The sequence below is a fragment of the Sorex fumeus genome, unplaced genomic scaffold, assembly GCF_029834395.1.
Source record: "Sorex fumeus unplaced genomic scaffold, SorFum_2.1 ptg000087l, whole genome shotgun sequence".
Classification (NCBI taxonomy): domain Eukaryota; kingdom Metazoa; phylum Chordata; class Mammalia; order Eulipotyphla; family Soricidae; genus Sorex; species Sorex fumeus.
In genome coordinates this window covers 6097332-6121637 of record NW_026606144.1, presented here as the reverse complement: position 1 = coordinate 6121637, position 24306 = coordinate 6097332, and the positions used below count along the sequence as shown (strand labels likewise).

The window sequence follows — 24306 nt, the reverse complement described above, 5'->3', positions numbered from 1 at the left end:
GTTTTTTTCAGAGAGTGGACCATACCCAGTGTTGCTCAGAATTTACTCCTGGCTCTGTGCTCAGGGATCACTCCTGGCGGACTTGGGAGACTATCTGGGGTGCTGGGGATTGAACCCAGGCTGACTGTGTGCAAAGCAAATGCCATATATATATATGTATACATATACATATATATACACACATATATGTACACATAGTAGTTTTGGATATACATATAGTTTTGGAGATATGTAATATACATATATAGATATAGATAGATAGTATATATCCAACACTGCTACGTGATTGCAGTATACTTGGGGACAGTGGCACTCCGGTTCACGAGAGGCCAGGATGAACAGAATGCCATGTATTTATCCACCTCGGAGTTTTATTTAAGAAAAAAAAAAACCCAACGCACGGAAACCGCAGTAGCCGGGCGGCGGTGAGCGGGGGCGGGGGCGGCTGCCCCTTCCCGGGCCGGCCAGACGCCGCCCGCCGCGCGGGTGCCTGCGAGCCTGTGCCGTGCGCCGGGAGGGTGGGGACCTGGTGTGTCCCGGAGCCCGCGGTCGCCCGCCCGCTCGCCTCGTCGCCGCGGGACGTGGGGAGCGGCTGAGGTGGGCTCGAGCGCGGGATGGCAAGTCCGGGCGACCCGGAACTTCGCCAAGTTCCCGCTCGAGCCCCCGAAAGGCCGCGCCGAGCCGAGGCGCCCCGCAGCGCTGCGCCCCCGGGTGGGTGCGGGAGCCGGGCCGGGGCCTGCTGGGCGCGGGGAGCGGGGGGCTGTTCCCGGGGCGCGGGGGCTGGCCGGGGTTGCGGGGCGCAAGGGGCTGTTCCCGGGGCGCGGGGTTGGGGGTCAGGTTGCGGGGCGCAGGGGGGCTAGTCGCGGAGCGCAAGGGTTTGGTCTCGGGGCGCGGGTTTGGGGGTCTGGTCCCGGGGCGCGGGGTCGGGGTCTGGTCCCGGGGCGCGGGTTTGGGGGTCTGGCTCCGGGGCGCGGGTTTGGGGTCTGGTCCCGGGGCGCGGGTTTGGGGGTCTGGCTCCGGGGCGCGAGTCGCGGGTTTGGGGGTCTGGTCCCGGGGAGCGGGGTCGGGGGTCTGGGCCCGGGGCCCGGCCCGCGCCGCCGCCTCCATTTTCTCCAGGTAATTTTCCACCCGTGCGCCCCGCAGCCCGGGCCGCCCCCGCCCCGCCCCGGACCCCCAAAAACTTTGCCAAGTTGCGCGCAGCGCGCGGCGGGCGGAGCCGCCCTGACGCCGGGCCGCCCCCTCCGGCCCGAAGTTGCGGCGCGCGGGGCCCGGGGGTCGGCGGCGGCCGGAGGGCGCGCACGGCCATATTGCGGCGGCCCCGCGCCCCGCCATGGCCTACAAGCCCCATTCGGCCGCGCACATGCCCGGCGCCCTCAGTGCGGGTGAGTCACGGCCCGGAGCGGCGCGGCCCGGCGCCCCCGTTCTCCGGCGGGGCGCGGGCCGGGAGGGGGCCCGGCGCCCGAGGTCCCTGGGGCGCGGGCAGGGGGGCGGGGGGGTCCCCGGCGCCCGAGGTCTCCGGGCGCCGGCCGGGAGGGGCAACCGACGCCCGAGTTCTCCGAGGCGCGGGCGGGGTGGGGGTCCCCGGCGCCGGAGTTCTCCGGGGCGCGCGGCGCGGGCCGGGTGGGGGTCCCCGGCGCCCGAGGTCTCCGGGGCGCGCGGCGCGGGCCCCTGCCGCGGGGGCGGGGAGCGGCGGGCCGCGGGGGCGCTCGGGGGTCCCCGGCCGCCGGGCCCCGCACTCCGGGCCCGCGGGGTCTCGGCGTGGCGCGCCGGTCACGGGGGGCCCAGGACGGGACCCGCGGGGCCCCCAGCGCGGGCGTGCTCGGCGCCGGGGACGTGAGGGCGGCGGCGGGGGCGCAGCGCCCCCGGCCCCGGGACCCCGGCTCTGGCCTAGCGGCGCCTGCCCCGCGCGCCCGGGGTGCAGCGGGGGTCCCAGAAACTCTGCCAGAAGTTGTCAGGCGGCGCGGGGTCGTGCCGGGGACCCCGAGGGACGGGGCGGGATCGCGGGCCGGGGGTGGCCGCTTTGTCCCCGCGTCCCGGCGCTCACGCGCAGCGGGAGGCCGCGGCCCGAGCCACGCTGGCAGCGGGACCCGCCGCCCCCGACCGCGGGACCCCGGAAGCCCAGGGCGCGCCGGGACCAACTTCGCGGCCGGGCGCGGGGCCGGGGGAGCTCGGGGGCGGCGGGGACTCGGCCCCCCGCGCCGGCAGGGCTGGGGCTACCCCCTGGCAGGACCCCGTGCACCGGGGCCGGGTCGCAGGCGGGGACCCCCCGGGGCCGCTGGCACCGGGTCGCGCCCCTCGGCGTGCCGGCCTGTGCCCACGCCCGGCCCCGGGGGGCGCCGACTCCCGGGACCCCCGCCGGCGCGTCCCCTGCCATTTGCATCCAAGATGGACTCTCGGCGCCGCCCGGCCCCTCGCCAGCAGCGCGGCGCCCTCGCCCCCTCCCCGGCCGAGTTAGACAAAGCCCCCGCGCCCGCCGGAGACGCCCCCCCGGCGCCCCAAGTGGCGGGAAGGCCGCCAGCGCCCGGCCCGGCGCCTTTGTCTGCGTGGGGGCGGGGAGCCCGCCCGGCCCCTGCACCTGTCCCGGGAGGATCCCCCAGCCCCGCGCCCGCCTCCCGGAGGCCGCACCCTCTCGCCCCCGCCTGCTGCGTCCCCAGGAGGGCCGGCTTGAAATAGGGTCACTCCCGCAGCTGCACGGGGGAGCCGGTCTCCTCTGCCCCAGAACCCAAGCCCAGCGCCGGGAGGCCGGTCACTGCCTCCTGCCTCCTGCCGGCTCGGCTGGAAACGGAGGCGCAGAGGGAGAGGCCCGACCGGCCACACGCGGAGCTGGGGTCCCCCCCTCCGCGGACCCTGCCCCTGGTTGGGAGGCGACAGTCACACGTGTGCTCTCACACATACGCGCACAGCTCGTTTACACTCACATATGCGCATTCACACACTCATACACACTCCACACTCACATTTACGCATTCATACGCAACTCACATATACTCACGTTTGTATACACACACGGTCAACACGCATACACTCACATGTACGCGCACACTCACATTTATGTACTTTTATGCTCATGCATGCAACTCACATAGACTCACACACTCATACACATTCTTGCATGTGCCAGCAGGCTGGTGTGTCTCCCACTGGGAACGTGGAGCCTTCTAGATGCCCCCAGGTGCTGGGGTGGGCTGTGCCCCTTCCCCTCTGGCACCCCCTTCGAGCCTTGCCACAGACACTGGTGAGGTGGTGTTCGGGTCCGAGCCGGGTCTGGCCGACAGCCTGAGCACCCACACCACAAGGTTTGGGGTGAGGCGGGGGCCTGCAGGATGCATGTCTTGTGCGTGGCACCCCAGCTCGGGTGCCCCTCCCAGGTCCAAGGGAGCAGGTGCCTCTCAGGCTTGAGGCTGATCCCAACCTAGCCAGATGGCAGTCGGGGAGGGGAAGACCCAGCACAGCCAGGATCCCCGACACTGTGGACCTGAGCCTCTAGCTCAGGGCTGCCTGGTTGTCAGGCTTCTGGACCCCTTTCCTGCCTGCACCCCCAGCCCCTGGAGACTGGCCTGCCTGGCACCAGCTGTCTGGGCTGAGGGGAGTCCATGTGTGGGGGGAGGGGCAGAGTGCCTGGCTGCTGATGGCCGCTTAGATAGACCCATTGGCCTCTGCTGGGCCAGCCCGAGGTCTCCCGGCCCCTGACCATGCCTGGGTCTGCCCCTCTCCTGGGGGAGCATGGGAGGGGCTCAGATGGGCGTGTCTCTGAGGACCCCCAAGGCGGATGGGCCCCACCTTGTGGCTCTGTCTGCAGACTCGGCGCCTGCCTAGGTGGGCATGTTCCCAAGGCCCTGCTGTCGCCACCCCAGGCCCCCTTGACGCGAGTGTGGCTCCGTGGCCCTGGGCCAGCCAGCCAGGAGGCCTGTGTTAGATTAGCACTGGCCATGGACTGGGGCTGCCCTGGGGCCCAGAGCAGCATCTAGCCCAGACCGGGCGGGCTGGCGCTGTGCCCACATCTCACGGTCTCCTTCGTCCCAGCCGGCAGTGTCCACGCGCCCTCCACCAGCATGGCCTCGTCCTCCCAGTATCGGCAGCTGCTCAGTGACTACGGGCCGCCCTCCCTGGGCTACACGCAGGTACTGGGCAAGGGGGTCGGAGGGCAGGCTTCCAGCGCTGCCCGGGTTCTCTGGGGGCTGTGCCCCGGTGTGGCCCCGCCCCATGTCCCTGTGTCCAGGCCCCTGGGCCCTCACGGAGGTGTGTTTCCTGGGGTGCTGCTGAGGAGGGGTTTTCCTGGAACTCGTCCCCTCCCGTGTGGCTGCGGCCGCAGAGAGGTCCCGGGGTCCCCAGAATGTGGTCACATTCCAAGGTCACCCGGGTGGCAGTTGCTGGGTGAGGTGGCGGCTGTCCCGGAGCCACAGGATGGTGAGAAACACAGTCTGGAGGCAGCGCAAGGCCCTGGCCTTGTGGCGGCTGCGGGAGGACCTGGGGGAGCACCGCCAGGCCCAGGGGGGGAGGGAGCACGCGGCCAGGAGGCAGAGGCAGCAGAGGAGGGAGGAGCAGGCGAGGGCCTGCAGAGGGCTGGTGGCCCGGGCAGCCGCAAGGGCGAGGGGAGGGGCAGCAGGGGAGGACCAGCAGGGGAGGACCAAGAGCAGTGAGGAAGGAGAGACACCTGCAGAGGGGCCATGGGCCTGCCTCTGCGGTTCGGCCTCCCTCAGTGCGGCCTTTGGTGACTTTCGCAGTCCTGCCACCCCCGGGTCTGGGTCCCCCTGGCCGTCTGGACCCTCAGCCCCTGAGATGTTCTTCCTCCCGCCTCTGGGTCCCTGGAGTTACTTGGTACTGCTCGTGGTGGGCACAGGCTGGTCCCCTTGGTGGGCCTGGCGGCTGCCCCAACACCCCTGCCCAGGCCGCTGGCCTTGCTGCGGTCACACGGGGGTCCTGGATTTGGGGCTCAAGACCCTGAATGCTTTTCCTTCGGGTTCCAGGGAAGTGGCAGCAGCCAGGTGCCCCAGAGCAAGTATGCAGAGTTGCTGGCCATCATCGAGGAGCTGGGCAAGGAGATCCGGCCCACGTACGCGGGCAGCAAGAGCGCCATGGAGCGGCTGAAGCGAGGTGAGCGGCGCCTGCACTTTTGGGGGTGCTGGCCTCCAAGGGGGAGCACGGGGAAGGGGCTTCTATTTCAGTGGGGGCCACCCAGCCTGCCAATCCGGGAGGCACCGGGGGGTTGTGAAAGTCCCAAGCAGCAGCTCGGGGCTGGCTCCCGGTGTGACACTGTCCGGGACGAGCACAGGGGGAGCCCAGGGTCTCACTGCTGGGGGGCAGGTGCTGGGCAGGCCCAGCAGGCCCGTGCAGTCCCCGAATGGCGGGGTCCAGGGCAGCATGGGGGCCGAGGCCCCAGGAAGCTGGTGAGGGCAACCAGGTCCAGCTCTGAGCCAAGTGAAGTCGGGAGCTGAGAGGGATCGTGTGGGCAGTGAGGGTGTGAAAGTCAGCTGCCAGGCGGGTTTGAGCGGTGGGGCATCTGAGGGAAGGGCCAGGCGTGTGCTGCCCCAGGCCATGTCGATGTTCTCCGTGACCCCCCTCCTGAGGACAGTCTCAAGACCACTAGCTGATCTCGTTCTTGTGAGTGGGAACAAAAAAAAAGAAAAAAAATGGGTTACAACCAATATAGAAGGGCTTGGGGGCAGGGCTGGCGTGAGCTCTGCGCAGCTATCCCCAGAGGCCACTGGCTTCTGCACTGACCATGCGCTTTCTCCAGCTCAGAGGCCGGGTGTGGTCACTCCGGAGCCAGGGCATCGGGGCTGGGCGGGTGTTTGTGCCACCCTGAGCCTCTGCTCTTCTTGCAGGCATCATCCATGCCAGAGGTCTGGTCCGGGAGTGTCTGGCCGAAACCGAGCGCAACGCCAGGTCCTAGCGGCACCGCCAGGAGTCCAAGGAAACATGGAATTCTTGTTTTCAAAATGTAACTGTTTCTCTTCCTGTGGTTCCTTAGGCTGGGAACCCCGAGAAGGCGTCCTTCCCAGTTGATTAGAATTTGCATTTTTGAATAGTTAGCAACACTCTGGGTTTGTTTCTGTTTTTCCTTTAAGCATCGACTCAAAAGGTGCCGGAAACCTTGGCCTTGGCTGTGGCCTCGGCTGCACAGACCTGAGCGTGCCCCGCTGGGCCATCAGTGCTCCAGGTCCCCCTGCCAGCGTAGACCCCACTCTCGGGAACTTTCCTGCTTAAGCATCTGCATGACTATTAGTGCTTCGAGGTCAGGTTCTTAAATGCACAAGTTATAAATACAGAAGAAAGAGCGACCCACCAGACCTACAAGGGCCCCGAAGGCTTTCCGACCAACACTAACTAGACAGATTTCAGTTTTGCCTCCCGTAAGTTGCCCCAAACATCTGGAAGAAAATGACTTAAAAACGTTTGCATCTTTGTATGTATTTATTACTTGATGTAATAAAGCTTATTTTCATTAAAAATTTGTATTAACACATGGGTTCCTTAGATTTTTAAGCGGAATTTTGGCAACAGCTCAACCAGGGCTGCGGCTGATGGTGGAGGGACCTGCCTGGCTGGCCTCAGTCCTGGGCACCCAGAAATCACGAAAATGAAAAATGAGCAGCATTTCACATGAAAAGTGAGAGCCAGGGCCACTGTCCAGGGCCGGGCACCTGCAGGCCACAGCCTGGCTCTGGTCTTGCTCCCAGAGCTGCTCTGGTGTTCGGGGCACACGCTGTCTGTCCGCCCTCCCAGAGGGGCTGCAGGTTCCCGGCGACTAAGATGAGGGGTCTGGAGTCTGTCCTGCGACAGAACTTCTAATGGGGTCTAAAGCAGCAGGGACGCTCCTACACCTCCTCAGATGACCCCCCGCTCCGCCCCCTTCAGAGCTGCTGTACTGGGCACTTGGTAGCTTTTGTCCTGGCCCTGGGTCAGGAGGATTTGAGGGGCATAAGCGGCTTTAAATAGTGGCCAAGAGCTGGAGAGAGTCTAGCAGGTAAGGGGCTGACCCATGTTTGATCCCAGCCTCCCACAGAGCCCCGGACCCCTCTCTCCCCCATGGAGTGATTCCTGAGTGCAGAGTCAGGAGTACCCTGAGCATCACCGGGTATGAACTGAAAATCTCAAGAAAACCCCTGTCCTTCCCAGCTCAATAATCGAGCTGGCCGGGTCCCACCCACACACCAACCCTCATAGTATCTCTCACTGGACACTTTGACTCGATTCCCAGAGTTCTTTGAACCGTTTCTTCTTTTCTAAGATTTCCTTTGCTCTCTTTTTCTTCTCCTGTTTTTTCCGCTCTGCCGCTCGTTTCTCTTGGTGAACGGGGCTGCTCTCGCCATTGTAGAAAACATCGACCTTCTCTTGCAGGATCTTGCGAGCCAGCCTCCGGTTCTGATCCACAGATCGCGTCTGATGGCACTGCAGGAAAGGCCAGAGGGCGTGAGGGGCTGGACATGGGGGTCGCCAGGTCGGCCCTGTCCTTCAGAAGGGCTGGGTGGGGAGTCGGGGCGGAACAGGGCCAGGCTGACACACGCTCTCTCCACTGGGGGATGAGGCGGCTCTGTGTGTGTTAGGGGAGGGAGGCTCAGTAGCTCTCAGATAACGTGAAGTTCCAAAATGATTTGCAAAATAGCCCAGCTTCTAGCTTGTAGACAGGGAACCCTTTATAACTTTCTTCAATTTGTTTTTGGGCCAACCCGGTAGGCTTATTACTCTTGGCTCTGTGCTCAGGGGTCACTCCTGGTGGGTTCGGGGGACCCAACCCAAGTTGGCCATGTCCAAGGCCAGTGCCCTCCCTGCTGTTCCATCCCTGCTGGGCAGCGTGTCCTCTTACCTTGACCACGATGCCCGAGGGCACATGCTTTAGCACCACGCAGTTGCTGGTCTTGTTGGTGGCTTGGCCCCCAGGCCCGTGTCCTTTCACAAACTGCTCCTCGAGGTCACTCTCGGCCAGGTCCAGCAGGGCGGGGCCATCCTTCTTGCCCACCTTTGGGACCTGCCACACTGCAGGCCTGTCCCACGGCCATGGTCCCCACGGCCCCATCCACATTCCGGCCAGCGGGGGGGCCCGGCGCAGCAGAGCCCACGGGTACATGGGCAAGGGCCTGGCGGGCGCAGGACCTGGACTGGACAGGAAACAGCATCTCAGGCAGCGCCTCTTGGAAGCCCTGAGGCCGAGGTGCAGCCTCACTCCACTGCCTGCTCTGGGTGAGCCCGGCGCCAACAGACCCAGGGAACTGCAGAGCACCCCGAGAAGGTTGGGTTGGGGAGTAAAGAATGGGGCTGGGACTGGGTCAAGACACGGAGCCTCCAAGGACGGGGACCGGAGTCAAGCCCAGTGAGGTTGTTCGGAGCTGCTGAGACCCGAGCGGGGACAGTCTATTTCTATAGACAGGGAGCGTCACCATCAGTCACTGTCGTGATTGTTCTCAATGTCGCCAGTGTCAGGGACTTGAAGGGAACATCTGTCCCCACACAGGCGCTGCCAGTGACAGGATCCAACTGGTCCTGGCGGCCAGGCCAGCCAGCGGGTGGGTGTCGTGGAGGGGCCCAGTGCCCTGCCTGGAGGGAGAGTTGGAGCCGGGGCGCCTGGAGAGCCATTCAGGGTCTTAGCCCGCCGCCAAGGCTCGAAAGATGAGCAGGACAGTACCCGGCGTCCACAGTGGGGGCGCAACTGGGCTGTCTTGTGGTGAAAATGGGCACAGCAGCTGTCCACTCAGGCGGCTGGGCCAAGGACGGGGTCAAACCGCAGGCTGGGGAGGGCCTGTGCTGCCCCTTGGCCAGAGTCCACCCCCGGATCAGGCCCCACAGCTGCCTAACTAGCTCTGGGCTGCGGGTCGGAACCCAAGGAGGGAAGGCAAGCTTGCCCTTTGCCCTCTGCCCCCTCACCTCGCACCTGTGGTCAGTGGACCCCTCGGAGCTACTCAGCGCTGCCTTGGCCCACGGGCTTCTTCCAGTGCTGATGGCTCTCGCCTAACCCCTGCCCTCACGGCTACGCTGAACAGGGGTGTGGGCAGCCCGTGGCTGTGGCGCTGCAGGGTCCACACCTTTGTGCTCACACCCCCCAGAGTCGCAGGCAGGCTGCACATGTGACCCCCGGCACTTGGACTCTGGACCACACAGGCAGCGGCTGCACAGTCTGCTACTCCTTGGGGCCCTTCAGGGCGGTGTGTCTCAGTGACCAAACAGGCGGCCTTTGCATCCTTCCCTGGGAAATGAGTCAAATGACAGACACCTTCCAAACCTCCCACAGGTGCTTACGCTCAGAGGGTGACATGGGGCTGGCCCACCTGCGTCAGGTGACGAGGGGGCTGGTGAGTGGGCCCCGTCCCCTAGGGCAATGCAGGTGCTGCAAAAACTGTTTTGACTTGTGGAAGATTTTTAGAAGTAGTCGCCTGAAGAGAAGATTGAATAGGACTGTTTTCTTTCTTTTTATAATTTTCATATATACATTTTTTGGCTTTCTGGGTCACACTGGCAATGCTCAGGGGTTCCTCCTGGCTCTGTACTCAGAAACTACTCCTGGCGGTACTTGGGGGATGCTGGGGATCAGAAGCAGGTCGACTGTGTGCAAGGCAAACGCCCTCCCTGCTGTGCTATCTCTGGCCCCAGGGCTGTTTTGTTCTGAAAATTTTATTTTGTTTTTGGGCCACACCCAGCGATGCTCAGGGGTTATTCCTGGCTCTGCACCCCTGGGGATGCTGGAGGGGGGGCATACGGGGATTGAACCCGGGTAGGCTACATGCAAGGCAAACGCCCTACGCGCTATGCTACCACCCTGGCTCCTGAAATTCCTTGCAACAGAGAATCCCCTCCCCTATGACATTTGGTGACTGTGTCTCTGCGTCCAAAATGTCCCTTTGCTCCGTCCCTTTCCTCCCGTCTGCCTTCAGTCTGCAGAATAGAATTCCTTTGTGTGTCCACAGCGGCCCTGGCTTGGATTCATCATGGAACCCGGCCCGGCCCTCTGGGGCTGCCCTTCCGCTAGCTGGACAATGGGCCCAGGGCTGCCCACCTGGCATGCAGTGCGGCCACAAAGGCAGGCGCGGCGCTGAGATGTCGCGTCCCAGACGGGCGGAGTCGTGGTCTCACGGCTCTGCCGCCTGCTGCCTGCCCTAGTTCCGAGCGACACACACACAAGCTGGCCGGTCTCCCGCCCAGTTGAGGTCCAGCGGGGTCCCCGGTGCGGGGACCGGCTCTTTGTTCCTGCCAATCAGGCAGTTCTGAGGACTCAGCATCTCCAGGGGCTCTGGCCCCACGCCAGGGACTGCTGAAAATGACAAAACACGCCCCTGGCTCCCTGTCCCCAAAGCCTAGACAGGAACACGGATTGGATTTCGGTTTTTGTGATGCCCACAGAGCGACCCAAAGTCTTTGGGGAACAATCAGCACTGCTGAAATTAGAGCGCGTCGGGCTTTAGAGCGGCAGGAAAGCAGCAGGAGTCAGTGGGAGTCGCCCTCCAGCTCCCGGCGGTACCTCGGGCACTTCCAAGGGGCCAAGTGAGCAGAAACAAAGGCCTGGGACACACGTGGCCCCTGTGTCTTGGCTTCGGGGAGTTTCTACCCCCATCCCGTGCCAGGACCTGAGCAGACAGCAGGACCTCTGCCACAGCCGGCTCTTAGGGACTCCTGGAGGTCACTGTGCTTGGCCAGGGCCAAGCATCCCAGTTACCACACTTTGGGCAGGAGGCTGGTTCCCCCAAAACCCCCCTCTGGGGAGCAGCTGCCTTCCAGGCACCTCTAAGACAAACACAGGGTACCCGAGTCTATTTTCATCTTTGGACTCAGCTTTTGGACACCAATAGCCTAAAATCCATTATTTTTTTTCTCCTCAAAAGGCAGGGGACTGGTTTCTCAAACTAAACAAAGGAACAGCTGTGCAGCTGGAGTGAGGGGGGGGACCCCTCAGCCTCCCCATGGGGCCTGGCAGTGTGTGGGAGGCATTTCTCTCTTTTTTTTTTTTTTTGCTTTTTGGGTCACACCTGGCGATGCACAGGGGTTGCTCCTGGCTCTGCACTCAGGAATTACTTCTGGCTGTCATCAGGGGACCATATGGGATGCTGGGAATTGAACCCGGGTTGGCCGCATGCAAAGCAAATGCCCTACCCGCTGTGCTATTGCTCCAGCCCCTGCATTTCTCTTTGGAGGCCCACAGCCTGTTATGCTCAGGACCAAGGATGGCAGGGATGGAGCCTGGGGATCCTGGCCACAGCTGTGAGTTGTAGCGGCGTGGGCACTGCTGCCGCTGGGAGCCCTGGGGTCCTGTGTCCAGGAGGGAGTGCGGGAAACCATTTCAACAGCAAAATGAATATTGATTGTGCTCACGGGGGCGGGGGAGAGGGGTGATCACACGGGATTGCAAAACTGGGTCATCTGAAAAAAGAGAAGACCCAAATGTTCTAGAAGAGTCCTGACAACACTGGACTTTAGCATGGCCTTGGGCGTCACAGAGCAAACAGTGGGGGGCAGGGAAGATGACTCTCTGGGCACAGGCTTTGCATGCAGGAGGCCTGGGGTCTGTCCTGGCATTGCATGCCTCCTGAACACTCCAACAGTGGAGAACAATCTTCTGAGAAATACTTAATACTAACCCAGGTTTTCAAAGAGCACTGGTGCTCCCAGCAAAACGGGCGTTAAAACCAAGTGACCATCCTCCTACTTTCTCATCTCTCCTCTTCTGCTCAAACAGTCCAGCTACCTGCCATCAGAGTGCTGGAACATTCCGAGATGGAGCAGCTGGACTTGGCTCAGGCTGGAAATTGATGGCAGTGCTCACTCACTGTCCCATGGTGTCCGCTCACCAAAGCAACCTTTCACCAACGTGACGGTGGTCTGACAACCCAATCACAGACCAGATGATTTCACACACTTTTGTTTTAGAACTTAAAGGGCAACAGCCTCCAGGAGAGTGACCTACAGATTATTTACCTGGTATAGTCTAACGTGAGAAGTCCTTGAAAACCAGAAATTACCAATGGCTGTTTGGTGAGGTCATAACTGTCTATGAAATCAGGTGCCAAGGAGATAATTATGATGCAGAGAGATAACCCGGCTCCCAGCAGTTTCATAAGGAAGATAAAAACACCTTCGTGAAATGAAGTCCTGGTTTCGATGCAGAAATCTTTTGGGACTATCTACTGTAGCTCTGAAAGAAACACCCAGATGGGCTGGAGTAGAGAAAGAATATTTAAGTGGAACCACGGTGGGCTGGAGAGAAAGTCCAGTGGGCTGAGTACATGCAGGAGGCCCTGCTGACCTGCTGCCAGAGTAGCCCCAAAGCACTGCTGGGTTTGCCCCCAAACACTCTCCCTCATTTCCTTCCATGCTTAATAGGAATTCAGATTTAAAATGAGTTCACCAATTTTCACCAATTTGTTTTTGTTTTGATTCAGGGAACTGGTTCCAAAAATGATCAACTGTTCAGATGCAAAAATGAACGAGAGGGGCTGGAGAGATACTACAGCAGGAAAGGTGCTTGCCTGGCACCCAGCTGACCTGGGTTCAGGTCTCACCCCACCACCTGGGCCCTGCCAGGAGTGATCCCTGAACACAGAGCCAGGAACAAACCCTGAGCTCTGCCCAGTATGCCCCGAAAATAAAAACAAACAATAGTGAGGGTGCTGAAGAGGTAGTATAGTGCTTACTTTACATGTGGCCAATTTTGGGTTTGATCCCCAGCACCCCATTTGCCCCTTCCCAGTGCCTAGCAAAGAGTAACCCCTGAGCACTGCTGGGTATGCAACGCCCCCCCACAACAAACAAAAAATCACCACTACCACCACCAACACATCTCAGCGAGACACAGTGACACTTTAGTTAAGAGACCATGAGTCTTAATGTTACTAGCACAGAAAAACACAAGCTGCCCAATCTTGAAGCCATAGGTAAAGGCCCTCCCGTTGATCGTCGATTTGCTCGAGCGGGCCCAGTAACGTCTCCATTGGAGACTTCGTTGTTACTGTGTTTGGCATATTGAATACTCTCGGTAGCTTGCCGGGCTCTCGGAGAGGGGCGGAGGAATCGAACTCGGGTCGGCCATGTTGGCCGCTTGTAAGGCGAACGCCCTACCGCTGTGCTATCGCTCTAGCCTGGCAAGCTCCCCGTGACGTATTCGATATGCCAAACACAGTAACAACAAAGTCTCCAATGGAGAAGTTACTGGGCCCGCTTGAAGCCATAGTGACAGAAAATCAGGGACCCGCGGGGAACCACATCCTCAAATGGGGCCGGAAGGGCCAAGGAGATGGCTCAGCGGGCAGAGCACAAGCAGTGCGTGTCGCCAGCCTGGGTTTGAGGCCCAGGGTCAGTCAGGGGGGCATAGAGCCACAGAGCCCCAAGTGGCCAGGACCTTCATGCCCTGCAGGAGGAAGCGCGAGCCCTCGCTCCTTTATTCAGGCTGTACCTGACACACTCACGTCACCGACAACCGCGGCCCGCGGCCTCGGAAGGCAGGGTTGGGCTTAAGGGCAAGGGAGCACACGGGCAGTGGGGACGGAAGCTGCGTGGCGCCCGGGGACAGTGGGGTCGTGCACCGGGCAACCCCGGGTGTTCCGGGCAGGCTCTGGCCGCAAGTGAGCACAGAGGCACCTGCTCGCCGGGAAGCGGGGGGCGCGCGGTCAGGACCCGCGGGCGGGGGTAGCACCTACTGCACTCCAGCAACCTCGGGGCCTCCGGGCAAGGGCTGGGGCGACCCCGGCGGGCTCCTGGCCCTCCTCGCGTCCGGCCCGGCTTCGGGGCGAGCGCTTACCTGGCCTGGGAACCTACTTCCCGCCCCGGCGCACCAATCGAGCCCCGGCCTCTGCGCACGCGCCGTTCCCCGCCCGGCGGCGTCCGCCCGCCCCAGCTTCGGCCTCGCGCTTGGGAACTGCGCATGCGAGAGGTCGGGGCGGGGCTCCGGCGAGCCAATCCGCCGAGACGACTCGACAGAGGCCCCGCCCCGCCGCGGGCCGCGGCAGCCGGGCCGGAAGTCGGGGAGTGGGCGGGCCCTAGCGCCGACGCTCCGCCCCGCCAGCTCCGAGCAGCCAATCGGCGGCGGACGCGGGGCGCGCGCACGCTCTCTCGAGTTTAACGGTCGCGAGGGGCGCTCGCCCGACCCCGACCCCGGCGGTGCCGGCGGCCGCCAGGTAAAGCGCCGCTGGGGAGGCTCCGGGGCGCTGTCTGCCTGGGGGAGCAGCGGGAGGGCCCCCGAGGACGCCGTCCGCGCCGTCTCCGGGGCGGGGGGCGCCGGCGGCCTCGCCCCCGGCCCGGTGTTGTGGGGGCGCCGCGGCCGCCGGGCCCCTTTTCTAGACTCTGCCCCTGAGTGACACCCGCGCGGCCCAATCGCAGAGCGCCTCTGCCGCGGGGCGGGGGGGTCCTGCAGGTGCATGGGTTTGTGTTCTGATTCCTGCTTTGGGCGTCTGGGGGGGACGGAGAATGCGGGCGGCGGGTCTGTGCGGCGAGGCCTACTGGGCGGTCGCGCCCGGGGGCTTGTCAGTGGCCGCTGCCGCATCCCCTTTTGAGGGGGCTCAGGGTTGGCGGCTTGGAGCGCTGCTGCGTCCGTTGTTCCCTAGGAGACCCCCTTTGCAGCGTCTGCTTCGGGCGCTTTCGCCCCCCGCGCGCCTGCGGGAGAAGCATCTGGGCGCTGCGCGTGGTTTCCGGCCGCATCTCCCACCCCCGCGGGGCCTCGGCTCTCCGGGGGGCCCGTGCTGCCGGGGCGCGGGGTCCCGGGCAGTCCCGCTCGAGACCCCGGAGCTGGACCAAGCCTGCAGTTTGCGTGGTGGGAGTTGGTTGCTTGAATTCTAGACTGTGCCCCACCCCCCCCACGCCGCAAAGGGACCCATCACCCCGGCCTCTGCAGGTACCCGTGACCCCTGGGCCGCTGCAGGGACCCATGACCCTTGGGCCACTGCAGGGACTTGTGACTCCTGGGCCGCTGCAGGGACCCGTGACCCCTCCCTCTGCAGGGACCTGTGCTCCCCCTGCCGCTCTGGCATTTCTCTAGTCGTGCTTAGTATCAGACACAGCGTTTCTAGTTCATCTATGCATCAGTACGCTGGGAAGCTTGGCAAAATTAAAGAATGAGATGCACAATTGTTACATAGTAGCATTCTATCTCCTACCTTAACCGTTTGGCACACAGCCCTGACTGATGCCCTGAAGATACCTGGCCCCCTGCAGGCCCTTCTGAGTGGGATCCTGCAGGCCACTCAGATCTTTTGGTGGCTCCAGGGCTCCCCCACCCCCCCTCGAGGCAACAGGGAGCTCCAGCCCTGGCTCTCCCAGCCACCTCTCCTACTTGCTTTTTATAGACTTTTTGTGGTTTGCTTGGGGGGGCAGGCAGCGTGAGCGGGTGGGGGACAGGGTGCCAGGATTAAACCTGGACCTCACCCATGCAAAGTAAAAAAGCAAGAGAAAAAACAAAGGGGAGGGCTGGAGCAATAGCACAGTGGGTAGGGTGTTTGCCTTGCACGCAGTCGACCTAGGTTCGATTTCCAGCATCCCATATGGTCCCCCGAGCACCGCCAGGAGTAACTCCTGTGCATTGCTGGATGTGACCCAAAAAGGAAAAAAAAACAAAGGGAATGCTGAGCTGCAGCATAGTACCTGCCCTGAAGTGTGTATGGTGCCCCAGGGAGGGGAGGATTCTGGCCTTGAAGGCGGAGGCCCTAGCAACCCTGGTTCCCTGAGCACTGAGCCAGGAGTAACCCCTGAGCACCACCAGGTGTGGCCCAAACACCCCCACCAAAATAAGTTTGTATTGAGATCTGACTTGGATGTCATAAACCCCCTCTGTTTAGCATGTATGACTTGATGATTTTCAGTATATTCAGAGGTTTACAGTCATCCCTAGTGTCAACTTCTAGAACTTTCCCTGCCACAAGAAGAAACCCTGTACTTAACTGCCATCACTTCCACACCTGCTCCTGACAACCTGACCCTAGCTTTGCCTGTTCTCCCCACTTCATAGGAATGAAACATAGTCTCTTACAGACTGTACCTGGCTCACTGTTTTCCACATTGTAACATTTGTAAGAATTACTTTCTTCCTTTGCCTAAAGATATTCCGTTATATGGCTTTCTGCTACATTAGGTGGAGCGATAGCACAGCCGGTAGGGCGTTTGCCTTACACGCGGCCAACATGGCCGACCCGAGTTCGATTCCTCCGCCCCTCTCGGAGAGCCCCGACGATCAACGGGAGGGCCTTTACCTTTTACCTACATTAGGTGATGGGCACTTGGGTTTCCTATTTTGTCAACTGGACAGTGTTGCTCACCTAGCTGAGTCTTCTAGAAAGGATCAGAGGCGCCCGCTCAGGAAGGCACTTGCTGGATTTAGTGCTTTTCATATTAGTGTTTCCCCCATTCACTTTCAGATTCTCTTGGGAACTGGGATATTTCACAGTTCTGAATGTTAGCAGCTGAAAATGCCTGTGGGCGAAGCAGTGGAAGATGACGGGGGAATGGTCTCTTCAGACTCAGGCCAGCTGTTCTCAGAGAAGAGGGTTGACAGTTTCTGTACGTTACGGAAGATTTTGATTTGGTGAAAACTTTACAAAAAACTTCTATAGAATTTTTTATAAAAAATTCTCCCCATTCTCTTGGAATGGACCTAAATACTAATAGGTAAGATTGGAAAAGATATTCCTAAACTGTAACACATCCAAGTAACGATTTGTACACTTGCCGGTTTACTCCAACTGTGTCATAATTATTGATTTGTTGTTTTGGGGGGATTTGGCCCACACTGGCAGTGCGCTTGCACTGTGTCCACTGACGCTGGTTAGACCCCCCCTAACGCCTTGTACAGTTCTCATGGGGTGACACCTGAGCATTGTCAGATGTGACCAGACCCACTCTCCCCAAATGAATGTCTTTTTGTGTGTTTTGGACCACACTTGGCTGGCTCAGGGTTCCTCCTGATGGGCTCGGGGGTCCATATGGGATGCTGGGGATCGGACCTGGGAGGCCACACGTAAGGCAAACCCCCGCCCCACTGTACTACTGCTCCGACCCCAGAATTGATTTGTTTTTGTTTCTGTTTTTGCTTTTGAGCACACCTGACAGTGCTCAGGGCTTACACCTGGCCCTGTAAGTCAGAACACTCTTGGGGTGGGCTCAGTGGACCATATGGGCTGCCTGGAATTGAACCGGGGTCAGTCGCGTACAAAGCAAGCACCCTCTCTGCTGTACTGTCTCTCCAGCATCCCCCCCCCCCACACACACACATCAACTACTTAAAAAAAGAAACAAAAAGCAGTTCATTCTCTGCCCTCCTTAGGTGGAAGTTGAGGCAGCTTACCACAAATGAAATAAAAGAAGGAAGCAGAGATTAGAGTAGGGTGAAGGGAAAGAGGAGAGGCCTTACCTGCTGGGTGCAGGGTGCTTTCTGCATCTCCGGAGCCCCTCCAGGCCCCCGTTCTGGTCAGCCCTGTGGGTCCCTGTGTCCTACTTGCGAGGCTGGTGGCAGTTCAGCCCCTTTCCCTGAGACTGTAACCTCAGTCATCCCACCCTTGATGTATAGACAGTACACTATGTTCTTCTCTCCCCTGGAGTTTTAATACTGTTCTGATCTTAACCTTTAAAAAAATGATTATAAGATTTTTCTTTATTGAAAGTGTTAATGAAAATGACCTTAGAGGAACTTGAACAAAACTTGATGTCTTCGATTAAATGCTTTTTTTTTTTTTTGAGGGGGTTGGAGGTAGGTCACAGCCAGTTGCGTTCAGGGTTTCTGATGTGGCCAGGGACCCCTCCTGGTGGGACTCTGGGGACAGTCTGCGCTGCACGGACCATAAGCGATGCTCAGGAGACTGTGTGCTGTGCTGGGGATAGAACCAGGGTTGGCATGTGCAAGGCCGGAATCCAGGGGCCACAGAGATAGCACAGTGGGCAGGGCGCTTGCCTAACATGCAGCCCACCTGGGTTCAATCCTTGGCGCCTGTATGGCCCCCTGAGCCCTGCCAGGAGTGACTCCTGAGCACCAAGTGTGGAGTAAGCCCTGGGCAGCACTGGATACTGCCCCAAAACCAAAAAGAAAGAAAGCCAGAAAGAAGGCACCTTGATCCCTGTTTCTCTCTAGCCTCCTCTGTGTTTTCATAAAACAGATGTCAAATGAATTCTTCTGAGGCCTTCAGGAACAATCACTCCTGCCTTACACTGACTAGGTTAAGTGAGAGCTCACTGTAATTGGCTGACACTGCTTTAGTCGAGACAGTGAGTGCACAGATAAGCAGGGGCTTATCACACAGAATTAGGAGGAACCCAATTAAGGTAAATCTGGACAGACAAAGAATCAGCTCTTCCCAGCGCGAGGCTATCCAGAGGCGGGGCTGGCAGTGTTTCTGGTCATTCTTTATCAGAAACTTTATTTTCTGTTGCTACTTCCTAGTGTTCTCTCACTTCGGAGGGTCTTTCTGTTGTGTTCCTAAAAAATAATAGTGCTTTCTGTCTTCTTGCTGCTGTTTTCCTTTCCTGGGCAAACTTGATCAGATTTTCCACAAATGAGGCGCCATTAAGAAGGATTCAGTGACAGTGGCTTTGTACTTCTTGGCTAAATTTTAGACTGCTGAATTATTCAACACTTGGGTAGAATAAAGAAACCATTTGAATTATTTATGTCTCAACAGAAGTAGTCCCCACCTTAGTACAAATGGGGTGTCCTCTTTCTCAGGGAAGACCAGACCGTCTGTAATTGAAGGTGCAGTTGAAGTCCTCACCTCTTTAATGCAAGAGCTACAAAACAATGACAAGACTGATTCGGAGCTTTGGAAAAACTGTGAGGTATCTGGATTTTTGTTTTGCTTTTGGAATTTAAAAGTAATTCGCCTTATAAATGTGCTTCTTAAACTCTAAATTATGTAAAAACTTATGTTTTAAAGAGCATAACCTTAAGTTACTGTTAAGATGGTCCACTCTGTTGGGCTGAAAATTGGGTGGATGTGAAAAATCACAATTACCTTTAATAATATGTTATGATTAGACATATTAACTTCTGTTTTACTGTTTTAATTTTGGGGTTTGGAACCACACCTGGCAGTCTCAGGCCTTCCTCCTGGCTCTGCACTCAGGGACCGAGATTCCCGGCAGGTCTTGGGGGACCAAGTGCCATGTAGGGGTTTGAACCTTGAAGCTTGTTTCCTTCACCTGGATAAAAAGAATTAATTTCTATTATGTTTGGAATTATCTGACTGCTTAACTTTTTTCATATGCATATAAGATTGACTACTGAATATGGAATTAAAGAGAATTCTTTTTTTGTTTGCTTTTTGGGTCACACCTGGCAATGCTCAGGGGTTATTCCTGGCTCTGCACTCAGGAATCACTCCTGGCGGTGCTCAGGGATGCTGGGAATTGAACTCGGGTTGGTCGGGGGCAAGGCAAGCGCTCTACCTGCTGTGCTATTGCTCCAGCCCCCCCCTCTTTTTTTAGAAAACTATTATATTTTCTTTCTTATTTTTTGGGTCTCATTCAGTGGTGCTTAGGGCTCCTGGAAGGGTGACCATACAGGGTGCCAGAAATCAAACCTGTGCCCAGGGGTCAGCCATTTGCAACGCCAGTGCCCTGCGCTTCCTGCTAGCTCTGATCCCACTTTTGTTTAAACACTGTGGTTTACAAAGTTGTTCACAATATAGTTGTTCCATAACTATTGGCATTTAGTTTTCCAATACCAGTCCAGCCACCAGAGTGACCTGCCTGCAACCATTTCCCACCCCCTCCCCCAGCCTGACCCTTTTGTGGGCACAAAATTATAATATTTTTTAAAAAATCATTTTTTAACTGAATCACAGTGAGATACAAAGCTGTTCATGATAGGGTTTCAGTCATACAGTGTTCCAACACCCGTCCCTTCACCAGTGCACATTTCCCATCGAACCCGGGTCGGCTGCGTGCAAGGCAAACACCCTACCTGCTGTGCTATCGCACTGCCCATGTACTTAAATACTTATAGTAAATTTGCTTCTAATGTTTCTAGCATTGTCATTTTGTATGAGCACAGTAAGCTATACCAAAGTTAAAGTTTGGTTCTTCCTGAAGACATCTCACTATATATTTCAGACCACAGTCCTCAGGCCAGTTTAGTCTTCTAACCCCAGTAGGGTCTTTATCCACTTACTTCTTTTGAGTCATGACAGAGTTTGTCCATGACCATGCTCTTGACTTATAGCTGAGTGTTGTGGCATGTTGGCCTGGCCCATTTCGATGCCAGGGTAACTCACAGCTTGCCCTGGGTCTATTCAGTTCCTCATCAGGACCCTGCTGTTGGAGTGCTAGGCAACTAAGGGCAACTGAGGCTTAAATCGAGAAAGCAGATGTCTAGGAGTGAATTATTAATTGTCTTTCTGTGTCCATACAAAAAGGACATTGCTTTAAAGTAAACTATTCAAAGGATAGGGAAAAGCAATATTTAATTTACAAATACAAGTTCAGCATCCTTAGAAGGATCTGACTTTACAAGTTAACAGAATCTGAGTAGGGGGAAAAGGTGATTAACTGGATGGGGAGGAGAGCACAGAGAAGAGGTTACAGATAAATTCAGAGGAATGGAAGTGACTCGGGAGCACTGTGATGGGTATAATCCGATAAACCTAAGCTCCTTGAGGTAAGGGAGAAAGGACAAACCAGTGTTATCCTACAAGGTATATCCCTTAGCCTTTTTTCAACATTCAGTTCAAAATAATTTATTTTATATTGTTTGTCACAACTAAATGGCTAGTGGAATTAAAAAAAAACTTCAGTAAAAGAAAGTTTGTGGGGCTGGAGAGATAGCACAGCGCTTGCTCATGCAGCTGACTCGGGTGCGATCCCAGCACCCCATATGGTCCCTCCAAGCCCACCAGGAGTGATTCCTGAGCACAGAGCAGGAGTACGTTCGATGTGGCCCAAACACAAAACAAAAAATAAATTTGTGAAAATTGTTACATTCGCCGTGCGGTCATTAAGTCCTTGTCTGAAGGTTTACTTAGCTGTTGTTGCTAGCCTTTGGGGTTATTGTGTGTGTTTATTGTTTATTTATCTTTTTAAAATTTAGTTTTGCTCTTATTAGGTTGTTCACAATAATTTATTGCATTCAGTATTTCAATACTAAATCCCACCACCATTGTACCTTATCCACCTCCACTATTTCGAATTTTCCCAGCCACCACCTGTCTGCCCCTATAGTAGGCCCTAAATAATTTATTTTGTATTGCTTGTTATGAATAATTCTGTAAAACTTAGCAAAAAAGCTTTCCTTAGGAGAAAGTGTGTGAAGATTGTTGTATCTCACCCTGGAGCAATTGAGCCCTTGTAAAAGAGATTACTAACATGTTGCCACACGTTGATCCTTGTGTGCTAATATGTTTTTTCATTGAGATTGGGTGCCTTCTACTCACATCTCATCCAAATGTGTGCTGTTCTCGGTACGTCATTAGTATAGAGTATGAGATGTCACGTGGCTGCATTCGCTCCAGGAATTCTAAAATTTTAAATGAGGTAATACAACTGGAGTTGAATTTTTAACTGGATGGTGACTTTAGAGTGTGAGGCATCTCTGCAGCTTGTTGATCTCTTCCGAGATTTATTTGTGAGTCTCAGGAGCGTGAGCTTATATGGCACCAGAGGCAATTTGTGGGTGAGACTGACCACCTTCCGGAAGAACAGGGGGAGGTCGTCCATCCCTGACTCTGTGAGAGCCTGGAGATTTTGGTCACAAAACCCGTGTGCCTCAGGTTTTCAATGGATTCACTTGTGAGTGAGGCCCGTTCGAGCTTGTGGAGAGTGGCCGTGAGCCTGGCAGTGGTTGGTTTCTGGAGGTTTTTGGCTGCCGGGGCTCTGTTAGGGTGGGTGGTGGGTGTCCTGGATATGAGGTTTGGCCTGGCGTGGGGGCTGGAGACATCTCTGTGTGTGTTTATTGAGCTTAGTTGGCTTCTGAGGTTTGTCCTGAGGGATATTACTGTGGATTGTGAACTTGGGAGCCATCTCGAGAGACTTCGGGGTCTGTTGGCGTGGGCCCATGGCATGGCTCTGGGGTGTGGGCATGGCTGCCAGGGCTTCTGGAAGTACGGGGGCCGGGAGAGGTTTGGGGGTAGACCACCCCTTCTCCCCACTTCAAGGAAACCCCAGAGTTCTCAGCCTGAAAACCACTGTACCTGAAATTTTCGTCGGTTTGGTGTCTCTGCAGAGGGTAGTTTTGAAGCTGTGGAGTTGGCTGTGTGGGTGCAGCTGGGCCTTTGGCAGGTTGAGCCCTTGACCCACCCCCGCCCTCACAGGGTGCCCCAGAGCTTGCAGCTGGGGAATCGGAATGTCATTCAGACTTTGTTGTGTGTCTGTGAAGCCAGGGGATGATGAGTGTACCTGGCGGGATGTGGGACGGGGGTGCCTGTTGCAGTTTAACTGTGCTGTTCTTTGTGATGTGATGGTGTCTGTAGTCATGATATGAATATATCAGCTTGGGGTAGGAGCTCCAGTACAGTGAGGTAGGGCACTTGCCTTGCATGCAGTGGCTCCGGGTTCAACTCCCGGTACCCTGTATGGTCCCGGAAGCCCATCAGAAGTGAACTCCGAGCTCAGAGCCAGGAGGGAGTCCTGAGCACCATGGGGTGAGGCCCAGAAACAAAGCAGAAGCATACCTGTAGCTTTTGGCACACCTGTCCGCAGAGCAGTTCAACGGGCCCTTTTCCCAGTGACGCCCAAGCTCCGGAGGCCCAGGCCCCTAAGGGCGGGGGCTAAACAGCTGACCGCCACTTCGTGCCCACACCCACATCAGCACTGAGTTTCACAGTGGAGATGTTACTGATACATGCTCGAGCAAATCGGTGAACAACGGGATGACAGCGCTACAGTGCATATAAAACACTCAGCTATTGGCCATGCTGGGCTGTGCTCAGGGTGTGCCCTGGTGCCCGTGGGGCCCTGTATGATGATCTTGCCCAGGCCAACTGCACAGCCAGTGCCTGCGGTGGTGAGCTCAGGGAACAGAAAGGTGCCCACGGGGCTGGTGTGTACCCAGAGGCCAGCGAGAGGCAGGATGGAGCAGGCCCAGATGGAGCCGGGCTGAGTTGCATGAGGAGCGGCAGGCGTGGACCGTCTGACCAAGGCTGGTCCTGGCTGCCACACCTTCCTCCACCTCACTCACCTTCCCTCCATCCGGGAAACTTCCCCTCATCCTTATTGTAGCTGCCTCCTCCCCGTATGGGCTCTCAGCACAGCTTCCCAAACCGTGCTGAGGAGTTGCTCTCTCCGGGGGCCAGAGAGGCCGGACAGCAGGGAGGGCACTGACCTTGCACACGACTGACCCAGGTTCGATACCCAGCAGGCATCTCATAGGGTCTGAGCTCCACCAGGAGTGATTCCTTAGCCAGAGAAACTCCTGAACATTACCAGGTGTGACCCCCCCCCCCCCCGAAAAAATAAAACAATTTTAAAGAGAAGTACTTAAGGGGCTGGAGCAATAGCAACAGCAGGTAGGGCGTTTGCCTTGCACATGGCCAACCAAGGTTCGATTCCCAGCATCCCATATGGTTCCCTGAGCACTGCCAGGGTAATTCCGGAGTGCAGAACCAGGAGTAACGCTGGGTGTGACCCAAAAAGCCAAAAAAAATAAGTAAATAAATAAAGAGAGGTACTTAAGGCTATGTTTTTGTGTTTTTGCATTAAATAGTCTTTTTTTTTTTCTCTTCTGGAGTGGAGGCATACCCAGCAGTGCTCCAGGGCTGTTTCTGGCTGGGTGCTCTGGTGACCCCTGGCAGTGCTCAGGGTATAATATGCCAGGGATCAAGCCGGGGACCCGACCAAAAGGGCCACATGGAGGGCAAGTTCTGTGCCTGTGTCCTGACTTTGTCCCTTCAACACAGTCTCACGGCTCAGATGTGCACATGTGTGGAGGAGGCTCGGGCCCCCGAGCTCAGCACTGCCAAGTGGGACTCCAGGCTCCCCCAACCACCCCTAATGCCCTGGATCACTGAGGAAATTCTCTGCGAAGTACATCCTGTTTTTAACTCATACTTTATAATTAATAGACCAGGTGGTTGCAGCTGTTCAACTTGGTGGAGAAACAGTGTGAGGAGCAGATAGTGGCCCAGCAGGAGCAATTCCACAACCAGATTCAAGTGAGTTTGATTCATATTTACTGCAGTGGAGGCGGCCGTGGTGTTAGTCCCTACATTACAGGTTGAGCACTTGATCACTTGACATTCCGTTACTCATCGATTTGCTCGAGTGGGCGCTAGTAACGTCTCCGTTCGTCCCTGTCTCATGCTAGTGTAGCCCAATGGCTTCTGCTCACCCCAGGAACACAAAGAGCCTCAAGCCTTTCATTCAGGATCTTGATGAAGAAGTCTGACCATTTCGTAGGTGGGCAGCCACGTGATCGTTTGA

General features: G+C 57.5%; 3 protein-coding genes across 4 annotated transcripts in view; 2 read left to right on the top strand and 1 right to left on the bottom strand.

The window, feature by feature from the left end:
* Positions 1-440: 440 nt before the first annotated feature.
* CDK2AP1 (cyclin dependent kinase 2 associated protein 1) lies at positions 441-6458 on the top strand. Of its 2 annotated transcripts, none has more exons than XM_056131407.1 (4): positions 441-711; positions 4024-4121; positions 4968-5094; positions 5826-6458. In XM_056131407.1, the coding sequence occupies exons 1-4, from the start codon at positions 615-617 to the stop codon at positions 5891-5893; spliced, it is 390 nt and encodes a 129-aa protein (XP_055987382.1). In that variant the 5' UTR covers positions 441-614; the 3' UTR covers positions 5894-6458. The 2 variants fall into 2 exon arrangements, with proteins under 2 accessions (XP_055987382.1, XP_055987383.1); XM_056131408.1 differs by lacking the exon at positions 441-711 and adding an exon at positions 1193-1382.
* A 3-nt stretch (positions 6459-6461) lies between these two features.
* On the bottom strand, positions 6462-13803 carry MTRFR (mitochondrial translation release factor in rescue). Its single transcript, XM_056131406.1, has 3 exons — positions 13721-13803; positions 7808-8099; positions 6462-7392 (listed from the first exon to the last, which is right to left on the bottom strand). Exons 2-3 carry the CDS (start codon positions 8066-8068, stop codon positions 7174-7176), a joined length of 480 nt encoding a protein of 159 aa, XP_055987381.1. The 5' UTR covers positions 8069-8099; positions 13721-13803; the 3' UTR covers positions 6462-7173.
* A 582-nt stretch (positions 13804-14385) lies between these two features.
* MPHOSPH9 (M-phase phosphoprotein 9) overlaps positions 14386-24306 on the top strand; it is a 37811-nt gene continuing 27890 nt past the window's right edge. Inside the window, exons 1-5 of the mRNA XM_056131425.1 lie at positions 14386-14441; positions 14523-14728; positions 16482-16575; positions 18579-18732; positions 23949-24038. Of these exons, the coding sequence (XP_055987400.1) occupies positions 14386-14441; positions 14523-14728; positions 16482-16575; positions 18579-18732; positions 23949-24038 (600 nt within the window). The remainder of the gene's footprint in view (positions 14442-14522; positions 14729-16481; positions 16576-18578; positions 18733-23948; positions 24039-24306) is intronic.